At 52.8% G+C, this 25,119-nt stretch overlaps 1 protein-coding gene across 5 annotated transcripts in view; it reads left to right on the plus strand.

Moving 5' to 3' along the window:
* The window catches only part of DIP2A (disco interacting protein 2 homolog A), a 113,190-nt gene extending 91,872 nt beyond the window's left edge, over window positions 1–21,318 (plus strand). For 4 of the 5 annotated variants that reach the window (XM_055569881.1, XM_055569882.1, XM_055569885.1 and 1 more), the window contains 13 exons: window positions 1,718–1,841; window positions 6,310–6,431; window positions 6,525–6,636; window positions 7,731–7,840; window positions 8,200–8,330; window positions 10,188–10,356; window positions 10,715–10,885; window positions 12,632–12,693; window positions 13,486–13,543; window positions 15,534–15,608; window positions 15,845–16,019; window positions 16,499–16,622; window positions 19,250–21,318. In XM_055569881.1, coding sequence (XP_055425856.1) covers window positions 1,718–1,841; window positions 6,310–6,431; window positions 6,525–6,636; window positions 7,731–7,840; window positions 8,200–8,330; window positions 10,188–10,356; window positions 10,715–10,885; window positions 12,632–12,693; window positions 13,486–13,543; window positions 15,534–15,608; window positions 15,845–16,019; window positions 16,499–16,622; window positions 19,250–19,502 — 1,686 coding nt within the window. In that variant the 3' untranslated portion in view covers window positions 19,503–21,318. Of the gene's footprint in view, window positions 1–1,717; window positions 1,842–6,309; window positions 6,432–6,524; window positions 6,637–7,730; window positions 7,841–8,199; window positions 8,331–10,187; window positions 10,357–10,714; window positions 10,886–12,631; window positions 12,694–13,485; window positions 13,544–15,533; window positions 15,609–15,844; window positions 16,020–16,447; window positions 16,623–19,249 lie in introns of those variants that run through there. The other variant, XM_055569886.1, reaches the window with a different exon arrangement.
* Window positions 21,319–25,119: the final 3,801 nt, after the last annotated feature.

Consider the following 25,119-nt stretch of genomic DNA (forward strand, 5'->3'; position numbering starts at 1 on the left):
AGCACCAGCCTGGTTCTCAGAACTGCTTGCTATTGGCCACTCTTTTCAAAAAATATTGATCAATATCTGCTACATATACAATGTTAAATAAGATTAAAAAAAAAAAGGCCCCTGTTCCCCAGTTGCTGAAGCAAGTCTTCCTGCTAGAAAACCAGTGCTCAGGAGAGGTGCTGTCTTCCTGCTCACATGTATCTGCACACCTGGACAGTGTACTGGAGACGTTTGTTTATGATTGATTGAATTCCAAAGCCAGTATGTAGCATTGACCAAGATAAAGTCAGCTTGCAGGAGAACCTTAAGATGGGAGCAGCCGGAGCTCTAAGGCAGGCGAGGCTGGGCACTGGGTTTACCCTCAGTGTGTGCTGGGGGGCTGGACATGAGCATGAGGGTGTGATGGGGTCCCCAATTCTGGGTGATTCCTATGGGTTGTGAGAGGGTGAGGATGGGAGCAGGGGGCCAGGGCCATGGACCAGGCACAAGTTAGCCATTCAGATGGGACAGGGGCTGTGGATGAGTGTGAGGTGTGGTTGGAGGCGGGCTTGTGGGACGTGAGGGCGGCCTAGGGGCAGGCCAGGTGTCTGTGCAGATGGGTGTTTCCCAGGGAGGAGGGAGCACCGATGGGAGTGTGCAGACATGCCACCAGGCCTAGAGTCGCCAGCAGTGCTCACGACCATCTCTGTAGCTAAGCTTGGGAGGGCCCCCCAGATCCTTTCTAAAACCTTGTAGATTTTTGCGTTTCTTCTGGTTTGTCAGCCTCCTCAGGTTTGAATTGTCCTTAGGACCTGAGCATGTGCTGGCGTTTGACCTGGGAGGAAGTCTGTGCCTCTGTAGGTGGTGTCCTGGCATGAGGTGGCCCCTGGCCTTGGGGACTGGCAGAGCTCTGGGCCTTTGAGCTCCAGCATGTGCCCAGTGTGGCGCTCTGAACCTCAGCTTGGGTGTGAGGAGTGAGTCTGACCCACCATGCGAAGCCCTCAGGCATGCGTGGTGGGGCCCCAGCTGAGAGTTTAGATGCTCCGCCGGGCCATCCTGGAGGGTGGTGATGGTTAGTTAGGCTCAGTGGCACTGTGATTCTCCTAAGGACCGAAAGCATGAGCTCAGACAGGTCGGCAGGGGGAGGGAGGGCTAGACTGGAGCTGGTCCCAGCCCAGCTGTCCTCTGCAGAGACCGGGTGTGGGGCAGCCCTACCAGCCTCTCGCCCTCCCAGGCTCCCTGAAAGACCAGCCTGTGGTGACCCAGGGCTTGGAGCTGGGGGGTGGGGCGACCGAGCGTGTGTCAGGGTTCAGTTCAGGGATGTTTGTTTACTGCTTACTGTTTACTTATGTGTGTTGATGTCCAGGAAAAGGGTTGCTTCTAGGGAGGGAGGGGATAGAATTGGAGGTGTATGTGGTGTGGTGGTGATTTATTTTATAAAAGAGACATTGAAACAATGTGGCAGAATACTAGGTAATGAAAACCTGGATGGCTCCTCGTCACATTATTCTTGACAGTATTTTTATATGTAAAATATTTTATCATAACGGCCGAAAGGGCTCACCCAGTCTGCCTGTGGTAGACGAGCAGTCTCTGAGGAGGCAGAGGCCAAGGAGACAGCAGGCAGGGTTTGGGTGGCACCCATCCTGGCTTCTGGCCACAGGTCTCAGACGGAGGCTGTGCGTGGAGTGTCCAGAGTTCCCCACCCCCGTGCCCTGGCTCAGCGTGTCCATGATTGCTTTCCTAGGGCACAGTCACCAGCACCGCAACCTGTGTCCAGCTCCACAAAAAGGCCGAGCGAGTGGCCGCTGCTCTGATGGAGAAGGCGAGGCTGAGTGCCGGGGCCCATGTGGCCCTGGTCTACCCTCCAGGTAAGACCCGTGGGCCCCCCCCCACGCACCCACCCTCACCCGCCCTCTGTCCATGTCTGTACCCTGTGAGCACCCGTGGTGAGCTGTGAGTCCACCCCTGCCCGTCTCAGTGCAGCCTGCCTTCCTCTTGCTCTTCCAACCAAGCTGTTCTTTCCCTCCCTCCCCGCACCCTGTTTTATTACCAAAAACAAAGCAACCAGGTCAAATGATGGATCTTTGGCTTTCCCATCCCAACCACCTGCTCCACTCTCCTGAAGTAGCCTCTGTCCTGACCTCCATGGTCATCATTCCTCCCATTTCTTTATAGTTTGACCACCCCAATGAGCAGCTCCTGTAACCTGCAGGCTGCCCTCTTTCCATCTCTCCCTGGGTCCTGAGCGTCCCTGCTGTCTGGAGTGGCTTGTGTATGCCGGGTGGCTGCTCCTGGGCTCCCACGAGGAACCCCGCATCAGACTCACTCCCCTTGCAAGACCCTGAATGTCCTCGGGTGCTTCCTCCTTTTGTAGAATTAGCATATTAGCTCCTATCGATGACCTTGTCCCACCTTCATTAACTCCTTAGTGGTCATTAAACTATGGTGTGTTAACTCTGATGATCACTAAACGGTGGTGTGTTAACTCTGACCAGCCATAAAACTAAAGACACTTCCCCTGAATAGGATCTGGTCACCCAGTGGTAGAATTTGCTGTAAAAAGTGGGATGCTGCGTCTTTGCTGCTGTCAGTGAAATGAGCTCTGTGCCCTGTCGCACTCCCGTGGGAGCTGCTCCTGGGCCCTTGGGTGTGACCTCCCGTCCTCACCTTGCCTCCTGTGTTGGCTGGAACTAGGTGCCTGGCCAGTCCTCCATGGAGCCTGGTGTTGACAGCACCAGTCTAGGCACTGGGAGCTCATCCTTCCTGGGCTGGCTGCTGTCCCATTAACCCTTTCTGTGATCAGAGTTCCAATTGGAAAATGAGAGTCATAGCTTCTCTTAGAGGCAGTATCTCCTGAGTTCATGCTGTCCCAGTTGTTCAGACTCAGGGTTATAGGTTTTCACTGAACCTCGTCTCCATGATGTCTCTGTCTCCTTTTGTACCGAGGGTCAGGCTGAGAGTCTGTAGAACTCACATGTGCCTGGACTACTCATGTGCTTCATCCTGTGTCACATGCAGGACCCCCAAATAATGGCAGTCATACATGACCGCCCCCCACCCCATGTGCGTTTTCACACAGGCTTCCTCCACTCACTCTACCTGTAGCTGTGCTGTCTCACAGGGTGGTGGTGGGGGCGGAAACTGCGAAGCTGGCCTCTCCTCACCGCAGTCCACCAGGCCTGTATTCACAGCCCTCCAGCCGTGCACACCTCTGTCTTTCTGTCCCAGTAGTACTGTTGCATTGTCCCTGACTGGTTTCTCAGGAAGGTTCATGGGGACAGTGTCCCTGGAGCTCTGGCTTGTTGGTGACAGTCTGTACACTTTGTGGCGATAGTCATCCCTGCTGGGGCCTCAAACATGTCCATTTTCTCCCGGCCTCAAGCATCGGGTTGGACTGTGATCTAATTTTCTTCCTCTGTGACTCACCTGCACTTTTGCTCTCAGTGGTAGGAGGACACTTTCCCTTCTTAAAGTCCTCCGTGTGGTTGTGACATTGTTACAGGTCAGCGTTCCCACACGGAGGGCAGCTGTGCTCACCTCTCCCTCCAGGCAGGGCCACACAACATGTAAAGTGCCTGTGAATACCAAGCTGCAAGCCTGCCTTCTAATCTCAGGGGAGTTTTCTAGAATCAGTGTCTTCTCTCTGCCTTTGCTTGGATTTTCTTGGCGTTCCTTCTCTTTGCTGCTCCCATCGCCCCCGTGTTAGCTCTTCTCGTCATTTTCCACGTTCTCTGTGTCCCTTGTCTTGTTGGCTCTTGGGCTCCTTCTAGTTCCATCTCCGTTTCTGAATTGTTTTTTAAAATAACTTCTAGTTCTTTCCTCATTTGTTTGTTTTAATTCTCATTTCGGTCATTCTCTTATATCTTGTATCATTTTCTTAATGTATTGCATCTTAGCACACGTTGAAAGGGCTGCAGTTCTTATCTGCTGTCTTTTTCTGGACATATGATGATCGACCTCTGGTTCTTTTTCTTGTACTTTGTGTGGGACTTGGCCACCGTCAGGGAGCCTCCCTTCTCCCATCGCCTTCTCTGCCCCACCATAAGTCATCCCAAGCTGGGCTGGATTGCTGGTCCCAAGTCCTCAGCTGCTCTCTGATCAGACCCCCAGGGGTGGGGACGAGACAACCTCCTCCGGGGCCTCCCTGATCAGGATGGCCATGCCCTCGGGACTCCAGGTCCTCCCACACTCCCTCCAGCCCCGCCTGCCCCTCGCAGCCCAGCACCCCGTCCTTGCGGCAGCTCTGCTCCGCCTGCTGGGCCTTGCTCTGGCTCTCCTGCTTCTCCGCCCTGCCCTCTCCTGCCTCGTCTCGGGGCTTCAGTCCTGGCAGTTTCTCTCCTGTGTCTGGCGCCGAGGTGAGGGGCACTTGGAAGACCCTGCACTTTGAGTGGCAGCCTGTCCTTCCCTGGGCCAGGAATCCCAGGTTTCTGCAGGTGCTCCCGCAGGGCTACAGGTGATGATCACCGCCCACCCTCCCCACTTTGTGTTTGTTGTTGTTTCACCTGGAAGCTTGTTGGTTGTAGCTCAGGAGTTTTACTAGGAAATGCCCGGGTCTGGGTCCTCTCTCGCTTTCTTACCCACTTAATCCTCCTCTCAGGAAAATGTTCTTTCTCATTACTGCCTTTTCTTCATCTGTTTCCTGCTTCTGGAATGCCTGAAGTCCTGTTTTGGGGGCTGTTCTCTGAGACTCAGGTCTCCTGAATGACGGCTTCCTTCGCGTGTCCACGGTGCCACTCCTGGGAACCCGGCCCTGCAGCGCCGTCTCCCTTCAGCGTGTCTGGTGGGACGTGGCTTGTGCTGGGCACTTAATCCCAGGGCTGCTGTGGAGCGCTCCCTGCACAGAGCCTGGCGGGTTTCTTGACACGGATGCTAGGTGACGTGGACGCTCCAGGACTCCCACTGGCATCACAGTCACTCCTGCTCGTTCCTGTTCCAGGAATGTGAGGTCGTTTTTGTCCAGAACTGATCGCAGTTCCCATTCCTTTCTTATCCTTGGACTCAGTGCAGGGCACGCAGCACTGACTGAGAGGAGGCCTGGGGACACACTGGCAGGCTGGGGGAGGGCGCGGGTGGACATGCTGAGGTGATAGGAGGAGAGACGGACGGGGCCTGACGCTGCTCTCTGCTTTGGGGCATTTTTGACACTATTCATAAAAAGTGATAGTGCATGGTGAAGGTCTGAATGTACATTTTAAAAACTTCGTAGCAGGAGGAGAGTGTGATTGACAGCTGGAGGGCAGACCACACCTTGCTCGAGGCGGGAGGGGGCAGGTGTTTGCAGGTGCACAGAGGACCTGGTGTGCATCTCCTGTGAGGGGTGTGTGACCCTGCAGGAGCTGCAGGAAGTGGGGCGCAGGCAGGGGATAGCGTGAGCTGTTTGAGCTCGAGGGTTCGAGCTGCTGGTGGTGCTTGCTGTGTGGCACGTTGGGCAGAGTGGCCGTGCTGGTATGAGGATGCTCGAACGGGTCAGCCTGCCTGTCAGCTCATCTGTCCCCTGAGCTGCCAGCAGGCACAGTGAGGATGGCTGGTCCCTGGGGGAGGAGCTTGGGCCATGACAGTGACCACACTGAGCGCTCCTGGCCCTGATGGAGCATCGGGGACTTGTAGTGTGGTGAAACCCACAAGCTGGGTCAAACATTGCATATTTATTTTGACTCTGGAATCAAAACAGCCTGAGCCTGATGTCTTGTAGCCTAGTGATGCCAGGCAGGGCCTTGTCTCAGTTGAGGGCAGTGTCTTCAAGGCCTCTAGGGTGTGGGTGCAGGTGGTCTTAAGTCTGAATGAGGTCAAAATGGGAAAGCTGGGTTTTAAGTGTGGTTCAGTTCCCCCTGGTTTTAATTATGGAGAATTTTAAATACATAGATGAGTTGAAGGAGCCGTGAGTGGTCCCACATTGCGTTGAGAGATTGAGAGCAGGGCAGGGGCATCCTGGCCCCTCCCTGGGGGTGTGGGCCTCGCCAGGGACGGACCAGTCCCCACGTTAGGGTGGAGATGCAAGGAGGAGGTGTGGCGTTCTGGGTGGGCAGCTCACCTTCAGAGTGTCCTCCCAGCCTCGCCCACCCACCTACAGAGTGCCTCGGAGGGCAGAACACGCTGCTCCATGAGGTCTGGGCCTCCCATCCGCCATAGGCTCCTCTGGGCCGTGGCTGCACCCCACCCATCTCCTTGTCTCCCTGGGTCTAGGCCCAGGGCGACCTGTCCGTCCCTGCAGCGCTGTTTGGGGTGCGCACTGTGGTGCGAGAGGGTGGTTTAGTTCACACATGGTAGGTAGACCCACAACCTGGACATTTGGGGCTGCCTTTGACCCGCTGACACCCTCTGATCGTGTCTCTCCAGGGGTGGACCTCATTGCTGCCTTCTATGGCTGCCTGTACTGCGGCTGCGTGCCCGTCACTGTGCGGCCCCCACACCCCCAGAACCTTGCCACCACACTTCCTACCGTCAAGATGATTGTGGAGGTAGGTGGGTGCTGCGGCCTGAGCGTGGTGGGCCTGAGCGCGGTTTGCTCCCGGGCGCTGTCTCAGCTGTGCCCTCAACCCTGTGTCCTGCAGGTCAGCAAGTCTGCGTGTGTGCTCACCACACAGGCCATCATGCGCCTGCTCAGGTCCAAAGAAGCAGCAGCCACCGTGGACGCCAGGACCTGGCCGGCCATTCTGGACACAGGTGTGTGTGTGCTGCGCCTGGGATCTGCCCTCTCCTTCTTGTGTTGTAGGGATTGCGTTGTCACCACCCAAACACAGAAGTTGGGTGAGGGAGCTTGAGTCGGTGGTGAGAGGAGCCTGGCCAGTGGGGCACCGGCAGCCCATCCAGCACCTCAAGCCTGAAGTGGGTGCCCAGAGCAGAGGGTGGCCAGTGGAGAGCAGAGGTCCTTCCGAGGCCATGTGCCTGCAGACAGATGCCTCCTGCTGCACTCAGCGCCCATGCAGCAGTGGGCAGTTGTGGGGACCAGACAGCTCCCACAGCACAGACCCCTCCCAGACCCCCAGGAGTCACACGGGCCCTCTGCTTGGGCCTGTTGGGTCAGCCTGAGGGCTGAGAGGGTCCCAGCCCCTCCCCTTCAGGACACCCCAGACCAGCTGCTCTCTGCAGGCTCTGTAGGGAATTCAGGGTACACGGCCACACAGGTGCCCACTGGCGAACAGACAGGGTCCCTCCTTCCCCGTCGCTCCCTGTCGCACCTTACCCACCAGGGCACCGCCCACAAGAGGAGGTTTAGGACCGAGTGTCCGTGACCACCTACTTGATACCACTGCAGGCACTGGGAGCTGGCCCAGGCAGCTGGTGGCAGGGGGGTTGGGCTCGGGGCAAACAGGCTCGAAGGCATCCTGTTGCCTCGCTCGCTCCCTGCCCCGCCTCTCCTGTGCCCACCTGTGCGCGGTCAGCGCTGTGCCCTGTGATCCTGAGGGGTGTGATGAAGTTGGGTGAGGGAGCTTGACCCAACTTCTCAGTGCTCGCTGTGCACACAAATGGCAACGAGCCTGGCTCATCACAGGCTCCGGGACCCAGCACAGTCTCTGCTCCTCTGAGCTTTCTGGGGGCTCTCATGGGCTGCCTTCTCCCGTCCATGTCCACCACGCCCACTGTCAGCCACCACACGCTCAGTGCGGTTAGCGAGGGTCCTCTCCACACGGCCTCCCCATGTCCACGTGCAGCCTGACCTCTGCTCTGAGCTCCCTGCTCCCCAGGTGCAGTCCTGTCTCCCCTTCCCTGCGAGCACTGAAGTGGCATCCACACCACCTGTGTCTCCTGGTCCACAGATGACATACCCAAGAAGAAGGTGGCCAGCATCTTCAGGCCCCCATCGCCAGATGTGCTTGCGTACTTGGACTTCAGCGTGTCAACGACAGGGATCCTGGCGGGTGTGAAGGTGGGTCCTCTGGCTGGAGCCCCTGTCCGCCTCATCCTGACCCAGAGAGTGCTGATGCGGGTCTGTGCAGGCCCTGCTTCCTCCCAGGCTGGAAGCAGCAGTTTTGCTCCTTAAAGCTTGTGTTAAATATCAGTAAACCCCAAAATTAGGTTAGCCTGAAGAGTAATGCATGTCTTGATGTTTTATGGTGATACCTAAACTTTGTGATTCATGACTCTGGCCTCGACAACCAGGTGGCTTGGATGAGTCTGTCACCAAAAGCTCTGTTAAAATTCTTTATCGCCCTGAAGTCTCACCTAGAAGGTTTTTAGTGTGCATTCCTGGGGGTTTTTGGTGTATATGGGCTTTTACTCCTTCAGATGTCTCATGCGGCCACCAGCGCCCTGTGCCGCTCCATCAAGCTGCAGTGTGAGCTGTACCCCTCTAGGCAGATCGCCATCTGCCTCGACCCCTACTGCGGCCTCGGCTTCGCCCTGTGGTGTCTGTGCAGGTGAGTGGAGGGTGGGTATGCAGGGGGGTGGAGGGTGGTTGTCAGGTGAGTGGAGGGTGGGTGTCAGGAGTGGAGGGTGGGTGTGCAGGGGGGTGGAGGGTGGGTGTGCAGGGGGGTGGAGGGTGGGTGTCAGGTGAGTGGAGGGTGGGTGTCAGGAGTGGAGGCCGGGTGTGCAGGGGGGTGGAGGGCGGGTGTCAGGTGAGTGGAGGGCGGGTGTCAGGTGAGTGGAGGGTGGGTGTGAGGGGAGTGGAGGGTGGGTGTCAGGTGAGTGGAGGGTGAGTGGAGGGTGGGTGTCAGGTGAGTGGAAGGTAGGTGTCAGGTGAGTAGAGGGTGTGTGTGCAGGTGAGTGGAAGGTGGGTGTCGGGTGAGTCGGGGGTGGGTGTCGGGTGAGTGCGGGGTGGGTGTGCAGGGGGGTGGAGGGTAGGTGTCAGATGAGTGGAGGGTGGGGGTGCAGATGAGTGGAGGGTGGGTGTCAGGTGAGTGGAGGGTGAGTAGAGGGTGGGTGTCAGGTGAGTGGAAGGTAGGTGTCAGGTGAGTAGAGAGTGTGTGTGCAGGTGAGTGGAAGGTGGGTGTCAGGTGAGTGGAGGGTGGGTGTAGGGTGAGTGGAGGGTGGGTGTCGGGTGAGTGGAGGGTGGATGTGAGGGGAGTGGAGGGTGGGTGTCGGGTGAGTGGAGGGTGGGTGTAGGGTGAGTGTCAGGTGAGTGGAAGGTAGGTGTCAGGTGAGTAGAGGGTGTGTGTGCAGGTGAGTGGAAGGTGGGTGTCAGGTGAGTGGAAGGTGGGTGTCGGGTGAGTGGAGGGTGGGTGTCATATCTGAGTGGAGGGTGGGTGTCATATCTGAGTGGAGGGTGGGTGTCAGGTGAGTGGAGGGCGGGTGTCAGGTGAGTGGAGGGTGAGTGGAGGGTGGGTGTCAGGTGAGTGGAGGGTGGATGTGAGGGGAGTGGAGGGTAGGTGTGAGGGAAGTGGAGTGTGGGTGTGAGGGGAGTGGAGGGTGGGTGTCGGGTGAGTGGAGGGTGGGTGTGAGGGGAGTGGAGGGTGGGTGTCAGGTGAGTGGAGGGTGGGTGTCAGGTGAGTGGAGGGTGGGGGTGCAGATGAGTGGAGGGTGGGTGTCAGGTGAGTGGAAGGTAGGTGTCAGGTGAGTAGAGGGTGTGTGTGTGGGTGAGTGGAGGGTGGATGTGCAGGTGAGTGGAAGGTGGGTGTCGGGTGAGTGGGGGGTGGGTGTCGGGTGAGTGCGGGGTGAGTGTGCAGGTGATTGGAAGGTGGATGTCAGGTGAGTGGAGGGTGGGTGTGCAGGTGAGTGGAAGGTGGGTGTCAGGTGAGTGGAAGTTGGATGTGCAGGTGAGTGGAGGGTGGATGTCAGGTGAGTGGAGGGTAAGTGTACAGGCGCGTGCACCATGGGTGTTCAGGTACAGCTCCACCCACTCCTTACCACCTGCTAACTGAATTGCTTCTCTAAAGTCCCACCCCCACCCATCTCTAAGATATATTGTTAAGGGTCCAGGAAGCAGAGGATACACGCGTGAATGGCTGGTGTGTGTGAGTGTGCCGGCAGCTGGAGTGTGGGTCTGAAATGGAGTTAAAGGGTAGAAGTGCATTTTTATTAAATGCACACTCTGTGTTACTACCAATTCCATCCAGGACAGGGAAGTAGGGACCCATCTTCATGAATAGAACCTAGCCCTGCCCACAGTGGGTCCCTCACCAAGACCCCGGGCCCTTGAATGCTGGTGGGCGGACCTGCGTCCCCCATTTTCCACCAAAACCCCGACTTGACCAGAGCAGGAGGGGCGGACTCTGCCTGGAAGGGCAGATCCTTGAGGGGTGAGGTGTAGTGCTGACCCCTCCCTGTCGCTGTCACAGCGTCTACTCTGGACACCAGTCGGTGCTGGTGCCCCCGCCGGAGCTGGAGACCAACGTGTCCCTGTGGCTGTGGGCCGTCAGCCAGTACAAGGCGCGCGTCACCTTCTGCTCCTACTCGGTGATGGAGATGTGTGCCCGGGGCCTGGGTGCGCAGACGGCGGCACTCAGAGTGAGTGCGGGCGGGCCTGGAGAGACCCCAGGGACAGTTCCGGTGGGAAGAGGGGGCTGGAAACAGAAAACCCTCCCTGGGGGCCCTGCCCCGCGCTGTGAGCTCCACCCCCACACATACCTGTGGAGCACCCCGCACCGGCCCCTCACTTCTGGGAGGAGATGAGGGGTGGGTCCGACCCTGGCTCTGAGCGTACCAAGGGATCTCTGACGCTTCATGGTCCCCAGGGCCTGGGGCTGGAGTGTAGCAGCGGAGGACGGGTGTCGGGGCGCGGAGGCACGGAACCCAGGGGGCGGGGCTCCGTGCGGTTTGGCCCTTGCGCGCAGACGCAGGCGTGGCATGCACGCTCCTCCCGCAGATGAAGGGCGTGAACCTGTCGTGTGTGCGCACGTGCATGGTGGTGGCTGAGGAGCGGCCCAGAATCGCGCTCACACAGTCCTTCTCCAAGCTGTTCAGAGACCTGGGCCTGCCCGCGCGCTCCGTGAGCACCACGTTCGGCTGCAGGGTCAACGTGGCCATCTGCCTCCAGGTAAGGCGGCGGGGCTTCCTCTGGGCGCCTGTGCACGCCCTGCACTGCCCCGTCCCTTGGTCCCCTCTGGCCTCCAGCCTTTTGCATTTTCCAAGTATGGCTTTGAGAACTGAGCATTTTTGTTTAAAAGAGATTCTGTTCTTGATGAACAAAGGCTTATTTGGAAAAAGCACCAGTTGTTTTTGAACAGTGACAATTACCGAGAGGAATTGATAAGCTGGACACAGTATGCAGCTAATATTCCAAAGCAAGATTGAGTTTATTGTTTTGTGAGACATCTGCCAATTTTAAATGGAAACATTAATGAGTGTGATTATTTTTATTGCCCTAAACTCATTCTTGAAACACTGAGGTATTTTACTTTTTAAAAGGAAACAAAGTTTCAGAACAGCTCACTGTAGCAGTGTTGCTCTGCTTCTTCAGGGGACTGGGGCTCTTTTCCAGGTTTTGGCTGGTATCTCAATCCCACTTCTTTCTAAAATGCATTGCATGCACCTGCTCCTACATTCAGGGTTGTTGGGAGGAAGGCCTCAGGAGAACCACAGTCCCTCGTCCCCCAGCCCTGGTCCTGACCAATGCCCGCCGGGTGCAGGGCGTGTCTGGACTGGGGAGATCAGCGTCCTGTTGTCCAGGTGTTCCTGTGACATCCTCTCCACAGTATAGATGCCAACTGTCCAGGTCTCGCTTGGACCCTTACTGCATGGCAGGAGGAGGTGGAGGGGTCCCTCGGGAGATCCCTTCTGATGTCGATGGTGCGACCGCACCTTGACTGGTGGCGTGGGGTTGGTGGCTGTATGCGCGGCCCTTCTGTCCGCTCAGTGTCTGGGAGCCGGCTCCTCCTTCCTGGAAACGTCAGCAGGAGCCTGGCTGTTGCTCTGTGCGCTTCGATGCATTGATGCATTTTGCTCTCTCTCAGCTCCTTCCTCATGTGCCTATGCTCTCTGTTTGTGTTTCCTGTGGCGTCTCTTCCCTGTCTCGCTCTGCTGGCCTCCTTTGTGTCTGTCAGCCCAACAGGCTGGGAAAGCTGGCTGAGCAGGTATGACCTTGACCTTGACCTCGAGATGCCTCTGTGCTTCTGTGAGTTCATGTGGCCTCTCGTGGTCTTGCTCCTTTGTAAAAACGAGCTTAAGAGCAGAGTATTTTCAGAAGTATTTAGCATTCACGGTCTGCTGCCTCTGGAGGAAGAGCCGTCTTCATTCCAGGGCAGACGTTGGTGACATTGTCTGGGATCGCCAGAGAATGGTGTTGGGGCGGAGTGTCTGTGTACTTTGATGTTCAATGTCTAACAGAAGGGACGTGCTGTCCTCTGTCAGGGCCAACGTCAGGTGTCAAGTGAGAGGAGCGGAGTGGGAACATCATTGAATGTCCTGCTGAGGCCTCGCCCCTGAAGGAGCCACGGTGTGCTCAGCCCTTAAGAGAATTAGGTCTGAGCAAGCACAGCTCAGGGAAATGCCCCCAAACCCATGGTGGTGTTTTCTCAGGGACCAGTGGGAATCGAAGCTGTCAGGACTGAAATGTGAGATTGTTTGCCTTGGTCTCTCCCTTCAGTGCTAGGGGAGGTTTCCCACCAGGTCAGCAAGTCTTGTAGGTGTTTGGAGGAAGGCAGACACCTGCTGGGGGCAGAGCAGCTGCCTTCCCGCCCCCACCCCGCCCCCCGGCTGGGAGGAGCTGTGCCTGTGTGCATGCCACACCCCTGGAAACGATGGGCATGAGGTTTGAGCGGACGTTCCTCTGCTCCCCTTGCAGGGCACAGCTGGCCCAGACCCCACAACTGTCTATGTGGACATGAGGGCACTGCGCCATGACAGGTAACAGCCCCCAGCCCCCTTCAGCCTGGGCCTCCCCTGCCCACTGTGTTTTTCCTTTTTTAAAAAAGTTATTTTGTTTTATTTTTTTATTTGCTGTGCTGGGTTTCACTGCAGTGCTCAGGCTTCTCATGGTGGTGACTTCTGCAGAGCACAGGCTCTAGGTGCTTGGGCTCAGTAGTTGTGGCACATGGTCTTAGTTGCCCCTCGGCATGTGGGGTCTTCCCGAAACAGGGGTTGAACCCATGGCCCCTGCATGGGCAGGAGGATTCTTAACCACTGGACCGCAGGGAAGTCTCACCATGTCCTCCTTTAATCAGTCATTCCCACGACCAGGAGGGGACCGACCTTCCAAGAGTGACCGAGCTTTTATTTGACACTTGGATTTTTGTGGGTAAAAAACAGGAAGACCCGTCTCCAGGCAGGATGTAGGCATCCTGTCAGCACATGTGTCCTGGGGGCCCCACGGTGTGTGCCTCGAGGCCTGGGTCCCTCCCAGCTTTAGAGCCAGATTCTGACCCTCACTTTCAGCTTGAGGGAAACCGTGGTGGACCTTCCTGGAGGGCGAGGCCAGCTGGCCAGGGGCTTCTGACCTGAGCGCTGCTGGTTGAGCCAGGCACCTGAAGTCACTGTCCCAAGGTCACAGCAAGGTCACGATCAAAGGCTAAAGGCTTGGCTGTTGTCACGGGACTGCCCATCACAGTGCTAATCAATTCTGATTACCTTATGAGTTGCCTTCTTTATAGATTGTTGTCTGTGTAGTCAATTTTATTTGTTTCCCTTGTTCATTTGTAGGGTACGTCTGGTGGAACGGGGCTCTCCGCACAGTCTGCCATTGACTGAGTCTGGAAAGGTAATGGTGTGGGGCTTGGCTTCCAGCTTATGTCCCCTGAGGTCCGGCTGGCCTCACCTCCTTGCATACACACACACACACACACACTCACACAGACACACACATGTACTCACAGACACACACACACATACACACTTGCAGACAGACACACATACACACACATACTCACATGCATTCACACAATCACACATACACAGGCACACACGCTCAGATACACTTACACATATTCACATATAGACACACCCATACACATCATACAAACAGATGCACACTCACATACACTCACACACCCATACACATGCACTCACATACATACACACACACATGTACATGCTCACACACTCTCTACATCTTTCTGTCCACATCTGAGCTCCAGCCCAGAGGGAGGACCTCAGATGCAGGCCTGCAGGAACTGCACTGCTGGGTCTTGAGGCCCTGGCACCTTGGTGCCACCTGGAGCAGCCCACTGGGGCCTGGAAGAGCTTCTCCCCTGGCTCAGGTGACAGCTAGGCAGTATCCCCGGTGGCAGTTCACCATTAAAGCAGTCCAGGCCTGGTTTGACCGCAGGAGCTGTGTCAGGGGCTTAGGTGGTGGGACCGTGAGACCACCCAAGGGCACCCAGGGAAAAACTGTGGGCCACCATGAGGGCTCAGCAGGCATAGACCCAGGAGACCAGGCATCTTCAGAACCAGGGGAGGTTCGGAGGAAGGAAGAAGGCTGCCAGGAGCGGTCAGGCAGGGTGAAGGGGGAGGGACTCGAGGGGGATGCGCGGCAGAGTGGAGCCAGCACAGCCCCTAGCCCTCTCACACACGCTGTGCACGCGCCTGCCTCTCGGGAGGCGGGGCGTGCCCAGAGAGGGACAGCGCAGCGGGGCAGCACTGGCGAGCCCAGGTGAGTGTGGGAGAGGAGCTAGTAGGGGCTGTGCACCCCGCAGGGCGGCCCCGGAGGAGGAGCAGGCTCAGCTGGTGTGAAGGTCCTGGGGCCACAGAGAGGCCAGTGTGGCTGGAGCTTCACGGAGTGGAGGGGAGGAGGGAGAGTGTGGGTGTCGGAGGGAGGGGCTGGGGGCTGGACATGGTCCTGGGCTTCCCCACCCTTCCCTGGGTGCACAGAAGTGTCCCACGGCAATCTGCGTTGTCCTTTCTGTAAACATGGTGGTTTTTCTCAAAGCAGTTCTTAATTCTTTCTGGTACATTTTTATTTCCTATCACATGTGGCTCTGCACTCAGTTTTGATGGACTTCCCCCCCTGTTATTTCTCTGTTACAATAACTTGGGCCTGATGGACTGGGGTTCTGGGAAGAGCTCTGGGTCCTCAGGGTCCAGGTTGGTAACACGGGGGGAGGTCAGAGGCTCAGCAGCATCCCATGGGCAACAGAGCCCGACCAGCCTTCCGTGACCCCTTGCCTCTCCCCCACCTGCTGGAAAGCTCCACTGTTATCTCCTGTTTTACACCCAGGGAAACTAAGGACACAGAATAGGTACCCAGAAGCAGCCAGGTGGTCAGTCCCAGGTCCAGTGGGGCTGCAGGCCCCGGGTTGGGGTGCTGAACATGAAGCACCCTCCCCAGCCTTCTCCACAGCCTCTGGTAGGCATGGAGCCCCAAGTCTGAGGGCAGGAATGCCTCTTGGTGGCCAGGTTTCCTTCCAGAACCAGAAACTCTGGGGTGGGTGGGGGCCCAGCCAAGCTGTGTATGGACTCTGTGGCCTCGAGCCCCGAAGGGGCCTCAGGGAAAGATCCCCTCCTCCCCTCTCCATGTCCAAAATAGAGTTCATTCTCAGGAGCTGGATGATTTTGCTAAGATTCACAATTTATTTTTATTTATTAAAATCTCTTACTTCTGTTAAAATTCAGTCAGATTTAGGTCGGCTTCTGAACCTGGTCATGCCCGTGTACGAGTCACGTCCTTTAGATCAGCTTCAAAGGGCGTTGTTTTTGCCGCTCTTGCGTCAGGAGGGCCACGCTCCCTCTGATGAGCATGGTTCTCCTTCCAGATTCTCCCTGGAGTGAAGGTCATCATCGCCCACACGGAGACCAGAGGGCCCCTGGGAGACTCGCACCTGGGGGAGGTGAGGATGGGGACCCCGCCTCTCGCTGGGCCTGTGTACGCTGCAGTCCTGCAACTGTCGCTCAGGGGTCCACGGAGGGGGACGGTTTGTTTGAAGGAGAGAATTCTTTGCTCTCTGGGCCTCTCTTGTGACTTATTTCAAGCCCCTTACCCCCACCCCACTGTGTGCTGCCGTGTCCTGGGACACACAGTGCCTGGCACTTGTGATGACTGACCCCCTTGTGCTCTGGGCCCCAGATCTGGGTGAGCAGCCCCCACAATGCCACCGGGTACTACACAGTCTACGGGGAAGAGGGGCTCCATGCCGACCACTTCAGTGCCCGGCTGAGTTTCGGAGACACCCAGACTGTTTGGGCGAGGACTGGCTTCCTGGGCTTCCTTCGAAGGACAGAGCTCACCGACGCCAGCGGAGGTGAGAGGTCCTATGCAGTGCTCACCCCCAGTCCTGGGGCCACCCCAGCCAGGAGCCCCTACAGGCAGTGTCTTGGGACCTCCTGCCAACTCACCTCACCCCTTCCTAGGAGCTGGTTTCTTTAGGTGCTCTGATATGGTTTCTCTGAAAGTTGTTCCTTTTCCTTCACTGTTCCTGGATCCTGGCCTCTGCTGAGGGTGTGGGGGTGCTGGGGGAGGCTGTTGGGCCCCCCAGGCAGAGCAATGGGCATGTCTCACCAGCCATGTATCCGGGCCTCCCCATACATTCCCCCAAGGTCACGGAGTCCACGACCACAGCAGGCTGGCCAGATGCAGTCAGAACTTTGGGAACCCCTGTAGCTGCTGCCTTGTCTCTGAGATAGTAGAAGTTGTTGTTCTGTACTCTTCACACGTGGGTGCGCACGGCAGGAGGCTTCAGCACGGGAGCCATGCTGAGGTGGTGAACTGTGCCATCTGCAGAGCGACATGACGCGCTGTACGTGGTGGGGTCTCTGGACGAGACGCTGGAGCTGAGGGGCATGCGCTACCACCCCATCGACATCGAGACGTCCGTGATCCGTGCGCACAGGAGCATCGCTGAATGGTGAGGGCCCAGGGGACCAGCTGGCAGCTCTCGCACAGTCGTGTGGGCAGCCACCTCCTCTCCAGGAGCAGACCCCAGACACACTCTGCAAATCACGTGCCAGAGACCCCTTGTTTGGGTTTGCTTGGTTTTTCCTCTTCTCTCAATCAGTCTTAAACTAAGAGTCTGTCCCCAAATGCACAGGCAAAATGTGAGCGCCCCACAGTTACTCTGAAATGCCTCTGCATTTACATGGATTTCCTAATTTAAATGGTCAAGACGCATGATTTCCTCACTTTGGAGGGAGGTTGCTGTGGGAAAAGTACAGCTTTCAATATCAAATAATATTCTTGATTCTTGTTGTTATTCAGTTGCTAGGTTGAATCCAACTGTTTGTGACCCCACGGACTGCAGCATCCCAGGCTTCTCTGTCCTCCACTATCTCCTAGAGCGTGCTCACACTCACGTCCCTTGAGTCAGTGATGTCATCCAACCATCTTGTCCTCTGTAGCCCCTTTCTCCTCCTGCCCTCGTTCTTTCCCAGCATCAGTGTCTTTTTTCATTGAGTGAGCTCTTCACATCAGATGGCCAAAATATTGGAGTTTCAGCTTCAGCATTAGTCCTTCCAGTTAAAACCAGTTCTGATGTGATGTAGCCTCAGAGTGTAGGCTGTACTTGAGCTCATGGCTCTTGTGAGGAGAAAAATTCGCTCACCGAACCAGGCAGATAATAGAGACCACTTGAGGCTTGCAGTGAGGAAATAGAGTTTATTGAAAAGGGGCAGAGAAGACTTCTGACATAGACATCAGAAGTGGGTAGAGAGAGTCCCCACGTTGTTAACTTGAGCAGAAAATTACATACTTTTCAATTGGCTGCTAAGAATAGGTAAAAAGAGTATCTCAAGATTGTAAAAGTTCCACCAGACCCTTTCCCAAGGCATCCTGAGATAACTTTAGTTCAAGATTAGCCAGAAAGAACAAGTTCCTGTTGAGGAGGAAAGCATGCCTTTAAGCAAGATACTGTTGCTATATAATTATTAACACGGTGCCTGCATGACTGCTAAGGTAAAGAATTCGGACCTTATCCCTGAGGGGCCTTGGACTATTTATCAAACTGGCTGAAGTTAACTATATCACAATGAGTATTGAGGGTTGATTTCCTTTAGGATTGTCTGGTTTGATCTCCTTGCTGTCCAAGGGACTCTCTAGAGTTTTCTCCAGCACCACAGTTAGAAAGCATCCATTCTTTGGTGCTCAGCCTTCTTTATGGTCCAACTCTCACATCGATACACGACTACTGGAAAAACCATAGCTTTGACTATACAGACCTTTGCTGGCAAAACAATGTCTCTGCTTTTTAATATGCTGTCTAGGTTTATCATAGCTTTTCTTCCAAGATGCAAGTGTTTTTTGGTTTCATGACTGCTATGATTTTGGAGCCCAAGAAAATACAGTCTGTTACTGTTTCCACTTTTCCCCCTTCCATTTGCCATGAAGTCATGGGACCAGATGCCATGATCTTAGTTTTTTGAATATTGAATTTTAAGCCAGCTTCTTCACTCTTCTCCTAACCCTAATCCATCTGGTCCCATCATCAGTTCATGGCAAATCAGAGGGGAAAAATAGAAGCAGTAACAGATGCTTCCTCCTTTGAAGGAAAGCCAACAAAGGTCTGTATAGTCACAACTATGGTTTTTTCACCTGATGCAAAGAACAACTCATTAGAAAAGACCCTGATGCTGGGAGAGATTAAGGGCAGAAGGAGAAGAGGGTGGCAGAGGGTGAGATGGTTAGATGGTATCACGAACTCAATAGACATGAGTTTGAGCAAATGCTGGGAGATAGTGAAGGACAGGGAAGCCTGCTGTACTGCAGTGCAAGGGGTCGCAAAGAGCTGGACACGACTTAGTGACTGAACGACAACTGCATTCGAATTCTTTGGCTGACTATGGGGACTACTCCATTTCTTCTAAGGGATTCTTGCCCACAGTAGTAGATATGGTGGTCATCTGAATTCAGTTCACCCATTACCCTCCCTTCTAGTTTGCTGATTCCTGCGGTGTCTTGCCATCTCCTGCTGGACCACTTCCAATTTACCTTGATTCATGGATCTAACATTCCGGGTCTCTATGCAGTATTGTTCTTTCATCAGATGTTACTTTCACCACCAGACACATCCACAACTGAGCTTCATTTCCACTTTGGCCTGCTGCTTTATTCTTTCTGGAACTCTTAGTAATTGCCCTCTGCTCTTCCCCAGTAGCTCTTCCCCATATTAGACACCTTCCGACCTGGAGGGGCTCATCTTCTGGTGTCATATATTTTTGCCTTTTCATACTGTCCCTAGGGTTCTCTAGGCAAGAATGCTAAAGAGGATGGGTCCTCCAGTGGACCATGATGGGTCCTCCAGTGGACCATTTTTTGTCAGATTTATCTTGATTCTTAGAGAGAACTTTAATTAGAGTAGATATTCCAATAAAACACACTTAGCCAAATCTTTGAATTGTAACTGACTTGAGCAGAGGATGACATCAGTAAACCTACTTAAGTATGTTTCAGTGGTCTTTGTCTGACATCATTTCCTGTGTGTCCTTGGCCCCTGAAGCCATCGCCCAGCCCCATGTGACACCATTCGCCTTCTCCCTGCAGCGCTGTATTCACCTGGACCAACCTGCTGGTGGTGGTGGTGGAGCTGGACGGGCTGGAGCAGGACGCGCTGGACCTGGTGGCCCTGGTGACAAACGTGGTGCTGGAGGAGCACCACCTGGTGGTGGGCGTGGTGGTCATCGTGGACCCGGGTGTCATCCCCATCAACTCCCGTGGGGAGAAGCAGCGCATGCACCTGCGCGATGGCTTCCTAGCCGACCAGCTGGACCCCATCTACGTGGCCTACAACATGTGAGCCCCCTCAGCCCCGACCAGCTGGACCCCACCTGCGTGGCCTACAACACGTGAGCCCACTCAGCCCCGACCAGCTGGACCCCACCTGCGTGGCCTACAACACGTGAGCCTGCTCAGCCCCGACCAGCTGGACCCCATCCATGTGGCCTACAACACGTGAGCCCACTCAGCCCCGACCAGCTGGAGCCCACCTGCGTGGCCTACAACACGTGAGCTCGCTCAGCCCCAGCCCAAGAGGGGTCTCACGAGCCATTGGAGGGGCTGGGGTACGTCTGCAGCCCCTGGGGAGAGGATCCCAGGCTCCTGAGCACAGGGCCCCACCCATGCGCTTACATACCCATCTCATTCTAGAAACCACTTCTGAATTACTCAAAACCTTTTAATCATCTGGAACTTTTACAGAAGCATGAATGTCAGTGTTGCAACAGATGGTGTGACGGAAAGAAGCCTTGTGCGGGCACTGCAGATGCTGTAGGTGTAGTCCTCTGCTGTACTATGAGTTTGCACTTTTTTTAGGCTAAAAATACAGTTCTCAATTTTAAAAATTCAACTATACCATTTCAGATGACAAGGTCATACTTAGAATTTATGTGAGAAGGAATTTGAGGCCCAGGGACAGCTGCTTCAGTTCTGATTCACAGGGAAGAGCAAAATACAGAAAGGCTGGTGGGCAGGGCATGATCCTAGCCTGGCCCCCTCTTCCCCACCCCCGACCTGCTTTGGGCCCCAGACCAGGCTCATGCACACACACTTCCTCTCTGAACATAGGTATGCCGGCTGCCGGCCTGTGTCATCTTTAACCCTTGACAGGGTCCATCAGGTGAGCAGCTGTTTCAGAAAGATAAAGGAACGCTGAGTTTTAAACCTCTTTCTGAGTTTCTGACTTGTTGCTATTCAGCTGAAGTGCTGATTTTCATGACCACGGTATAGGATCTTCTCACTGTCCAAAAGTGTACTGAGTTACTGTTTTTATTCCACATCAGCAGATGTGGACTCACCGGTGGGCTGAGGTTTACATGTGCGGTGGTACAGCCCAGGGCCCGGGAGAACTTTGGCAGCCACTGTCGCATCTTGAGTTGTGTGCCTATAAAATTTGGCCAAATCATGTTCACTTATTTTATTTGAACTCGACTAAACTGAGTGATATAATATAGTAAATATAAATCAGAGAACATGAAATCCTTTAGATACTTCTAAGAATTTGAAGTGAAGTTCGAATCTAAGAGAGTATTTTTGTATCACTAATAAAAAACGTGTTACGAATTGTCAGGGACTGCGGGTCAGAAAGTTTACGAATCACATGCTTCCTAGAAACAGCCAGGTTTTTCTGGAATTAACCTGAATCAGTGCCTAACAGTTGTTAATTCTTTACCATTTAAAATTCTCCACCAAAAAGGCCTGGCTGACTGGGCTGACTCTCACGTCTAACTCTCGGCTACAAGTAGCTTGTGCTCAGTAGCTCTTGGTATGCAGTGTGGTATGTAAGAACATACTGGAATTGAACAGTCCTCGTGTAATTATGTATATAACATGTGTAACTTATTGTTTGACATACAGAGGTTCTACCAGTGGACTAATGGATATTCCTCATAACAGAATGGCCTGTAGGAGAGGAACCACCCAGCCCTTTATGTTGTCATTTATAGCAACAGGCATTGTAAAATTTTTGTATTGAAAGGTAAGTGGCAGTAAGATACGTCTTGTAAATTAAGATTTTGAGAAGCATTAAAATGTTTTAAAATTACTCTCTGGGAATTCTGTATGTCAGAGAAAATTTTTATATCATTATGTTAATAAAAGTTATGGACTGTTTGTAATTCTGCCATTTGAAATGTGTGAAAAGATTTTTTAAATTACCCCAAAAAGCAGGTATTTTATTATGAATTTTTCTTTGCTGAATATAGAAGCATTTATGCTGCAGCATAAAATCTACAAAGAACATTAAAGTATAAAGAATAAAATTTAAATCTCCCATAATCCTACCTCTCGTTTAATGACAGTATGTTAGTATTTGATGTAAATCCTTTCCAGGTTTAATTTTTTTCTTTAAAAACACTTCTACAAAATTAGGTCAGTCATATACTTTTATAATCAGCTTTTGTACTTAATAAATTAGACTTTTAATCTGTCCCATATATTCTTCTGCATGTTTTAACAATTGTGTCACACAGCAGGTGGGGGCAGCTTGTCCTCACAGGCTCTGTCAGCACCCTCTCAGCCTGCTACCATGAGCCTCCTCTCGGGAGCACGTTCATACGCACCGCCTGCCTGGGGCTCAGCTCTGCTGGGGTGAAGCTTTGGGCACTCCATCCTCGGAAGGGCACAGGGTGGAGAGGCTGTTCCTGGAAACCTGAGAACACTGGCAATAAAAAATGAGTCCCTGTCAGTCAAATAAGTATCCTGTCTGGTGGTGCTGTATATGTTTTCATGTGTTTGTGGTCATTTTACTTTCTCATTTGATGTGTTCTACTTGGAAGTTTTTATGGTGTGCAAGGGTTTTTGTTTTTTTAATTGATTTGTAGGAGCCAGTTTATGTTAAGGATCAGAACCTCTGTATAATCCATACTTTTCCTACTGGGCCATTTGTATCTTTTTCTCTGTTTTTGTTTTTAATTGAAGGATAATTGCTTTACAATATTGCGTTCTGCTTGTTTTTTAAATGTACCGATTATTTTATGCAAACTAAGGTTACTTGTGCTTAATTTCAGATTATGAATATAGCTGACTTGTTTCAGAGAGATTGTCCCGGGATGGTCAGCTCAACTCTATGGGGAACGACTCCCCTCCTGTGTTTGCCTCTTCTTGCCAGAGTCTGCCAGAGTCAGATGCTCTCGCCAGGGCCTCTCCCTGAGAGCAAGTGTTGTTGGAGAATCATGCACATGCTATTTGCTGGTGCAAAAAGAAGAGAGGAGCATTCTCTTTCTACCTGAGACCATGCTGCATAAGTTTTAGGTCTTGAGTTAAAGAAGAAACACTTTCTCTAAACTGGATGCAATAACAGTGTAATAACACTGTGTATAGCATTTGTCCTCTATCCTCTGATACTGTTCTGGCTTCTCAGGTGGCACTAGTGATAAAGAACATGCCTCCCAATGCAGGGGCCATAAGAGAAGTGGGTTTGATCCCTGGGTCAGGAAGATCTCATGAAGTAGGAAATGGCATCCCACTCCAGTATTCTTGCCTGGAAGATCCCATGGATAAAGGAGCCTGGCTGGCTACAGTCTATAGGGTCGCAAAGAGTCGGACACAACTGAAACTACTTAGCACTCTTGATACTCAATTTCAGTAATGAAGAATTCTTTTAAAAGGTAACTATATGCAAAACTTCAAAACCTCTTTATGTTCAAGAACAATCATCTTTAAACTGTCTGAGCAGGTAGCTGGACCACCCTCCCCACATGGGAAGTCTGAGAACCTGCAGTTTCACCCAGGTGAGCTCAGTCCCTTCCTCACCTCGATTCCCCACCCTCCCCCCCACCACTTCCCTACGTCGAGCAGTGCCCTTCAGGTTCAGTGTGAGAACCATTCCACATGAGTCATGAGATGTTTTGGAAGTATTTGCCAGGGCCATATGAGGCAAGAAACTGAGGCATTAACCCTTAGTTTTAAGTGCCAGCTAAGTGAGGGCAACTTACTCCTCAGGCTCTCATATCTATTAAAGAGCCACATGTCTTAAGTGTTCATTGCAGATGCCACTAGACAAAAGTTGAAAAAGGGCCACAAGGGGCCAGATGAAGCTTTGGGGAGGAGGGAGCACAGGTGTATTGCTACCTATTGCCACTCCAATAGCAGTGAGCTGGACCTCCAGGTGTGCACCCAGGTGCTGCAGCAACTCCCAGGGGAGCAGAGGATAAAGGCCATCTGGAGGCTGTTGTACTGCGATGGAGTGGGACACAAGTTCAGACACAGTGGTTAGCATTTTCTTTACATCAGAAGGTAAAGAAAGAATGTCAGCTTCTGGCATGATGAGATGAGAAGCTCTGTGTACATGCTAGCCAGTGAAATGGGTGAAAATTTAATTTTAAGCTTTTGGAAATGGTCGTAAGAGGATATACAACAAATGAAGAAACAGCTAAATGTGACAGTTGAGTAATAAAAACAAGTCTTTTTTCAATATAAATTTATTTATTTTAATTGGAGGCTAATTATTTTACAGTATTGTATTGGTTTTGCCATACATTGGCATGAATCCTCCATAGGTGTACAAGTGTTCCCCATAGATTTGGAAGCTTTGGCCACAGCAGTCAGATTAGAAAAATAAAAGGAATCCAAATTGGAAAATAAGAAGTAAAACTCACTGTTTGCAGATGACATGATCCTCTACATAGAAAACCCTAAAGACTCCACCAGAAAATTACTAGAGCTAATCAATGAATATAGAAAGTTACAGGATATAAAATCAACACACAGAAATCCCTTGCATTCCTATACACTAATAATGAGAAAATAGAGAAATTAAGGAAACAATTCCATTCACCATTGCAACGAAAAGAATACTTAGGAATATATCTACCTAAACAAATAAAAGATCTATATATAGAAAACTATAAAACACTGGTGAAAGAAAGAGGACACTAATAGATGGAGAAATATACCGTGTTCATGGATTGGAAGAATCAATACAGTGAAAATGAGTATACTACCCAAAGCAATCTGTAGGTTCAATGCAATCTCTATCAAGCCACCAATGGTATTTTTCATAGAGCTACAACAAATAATTTCACAATTTATATGGAAATACAAAAAAACCCTCAAATAGCCAAAGCAATCTTGAGAAAGAAGAATGGAACTGGAGGAATCAACCTGCCTGACTTCTGGCTCTACTACAAAGCCACAGTCATCAACACAGTATGGTACTGGCACAAAGACAGAAATATAGATCAATGGAACAAAATAGAAAGCCCAGAGATAAATCCACCCACCTAGGGACACCTTATCTTTGACAAGTCTGTTGTTTGAAGCAAGACTGTTCATTCCCTCCAACCTTTCAGCTGAGCCAAGCAGAAATCTACTGCAGACATGTGGAGCCAGGGACACAGGCTTCTGTCCCACCGGTTATCTGTTGGTACAGATATGTTCTGGGTGAGAGCAGATGAGAGATAACATGCTCTGTTCTTTTCTAGTGGATGGAGTTTTCACCTTGAGCAAATGATTCTAACTATACAGGGTGCTGGGTGCTCTTCCAGCTAGTGAGATGGGAGGGACATAGTGCTTCTAACTATACAGGGCCCAGGTGCCCTTCCAACTCGTGAGATGGGAACAAAGGGCCTCCAAGTATACAGGGTCCTGGGTGCCCTTCCAGCTCATGAGATGGGAGGGACATAGTGCTTCTAACTATACATGGCCCCAGGTGCCCTCCCAGTTCATGAGATGGGGAAGAGACAACTGGGAAGACTTCAGGCTAATGACCCCCACTCCACTGAACATTTAGGTCCTGAAGCCAGGGAGTCACCCAGATAGACAGGAGCCGCTGTTCTCACTCCAGGGCCCAAAACCCTGCTCAAAGATCTTCCTGCTGGGAGAAGAAAGCTGTAAAACAGGTAGCTCCTCACCTCTTGTAAAAGCACAGACTTTCTTTGCATGGAGGAGGTCAGTCAGAAGGGCACTCTTGAAAGCAG

The sequence above is a fragment of the Bubalus kerabau genome, chromosome 2, assembly GCF_029407905.1.
Source record: "Bubalus kerabau isolate K-KA32 ecotype Philippines breed swamp buffalo chromosome 2, PCC_UOA_SB_1v2, whole genome shotgun sequence".
Classification (NCBI taxonomy): Eukaryota; Metazoa; Chordata; class Mammalia; order Artiodactyla; family Bovidae; genus Bubalus; species Bubalus kerabau.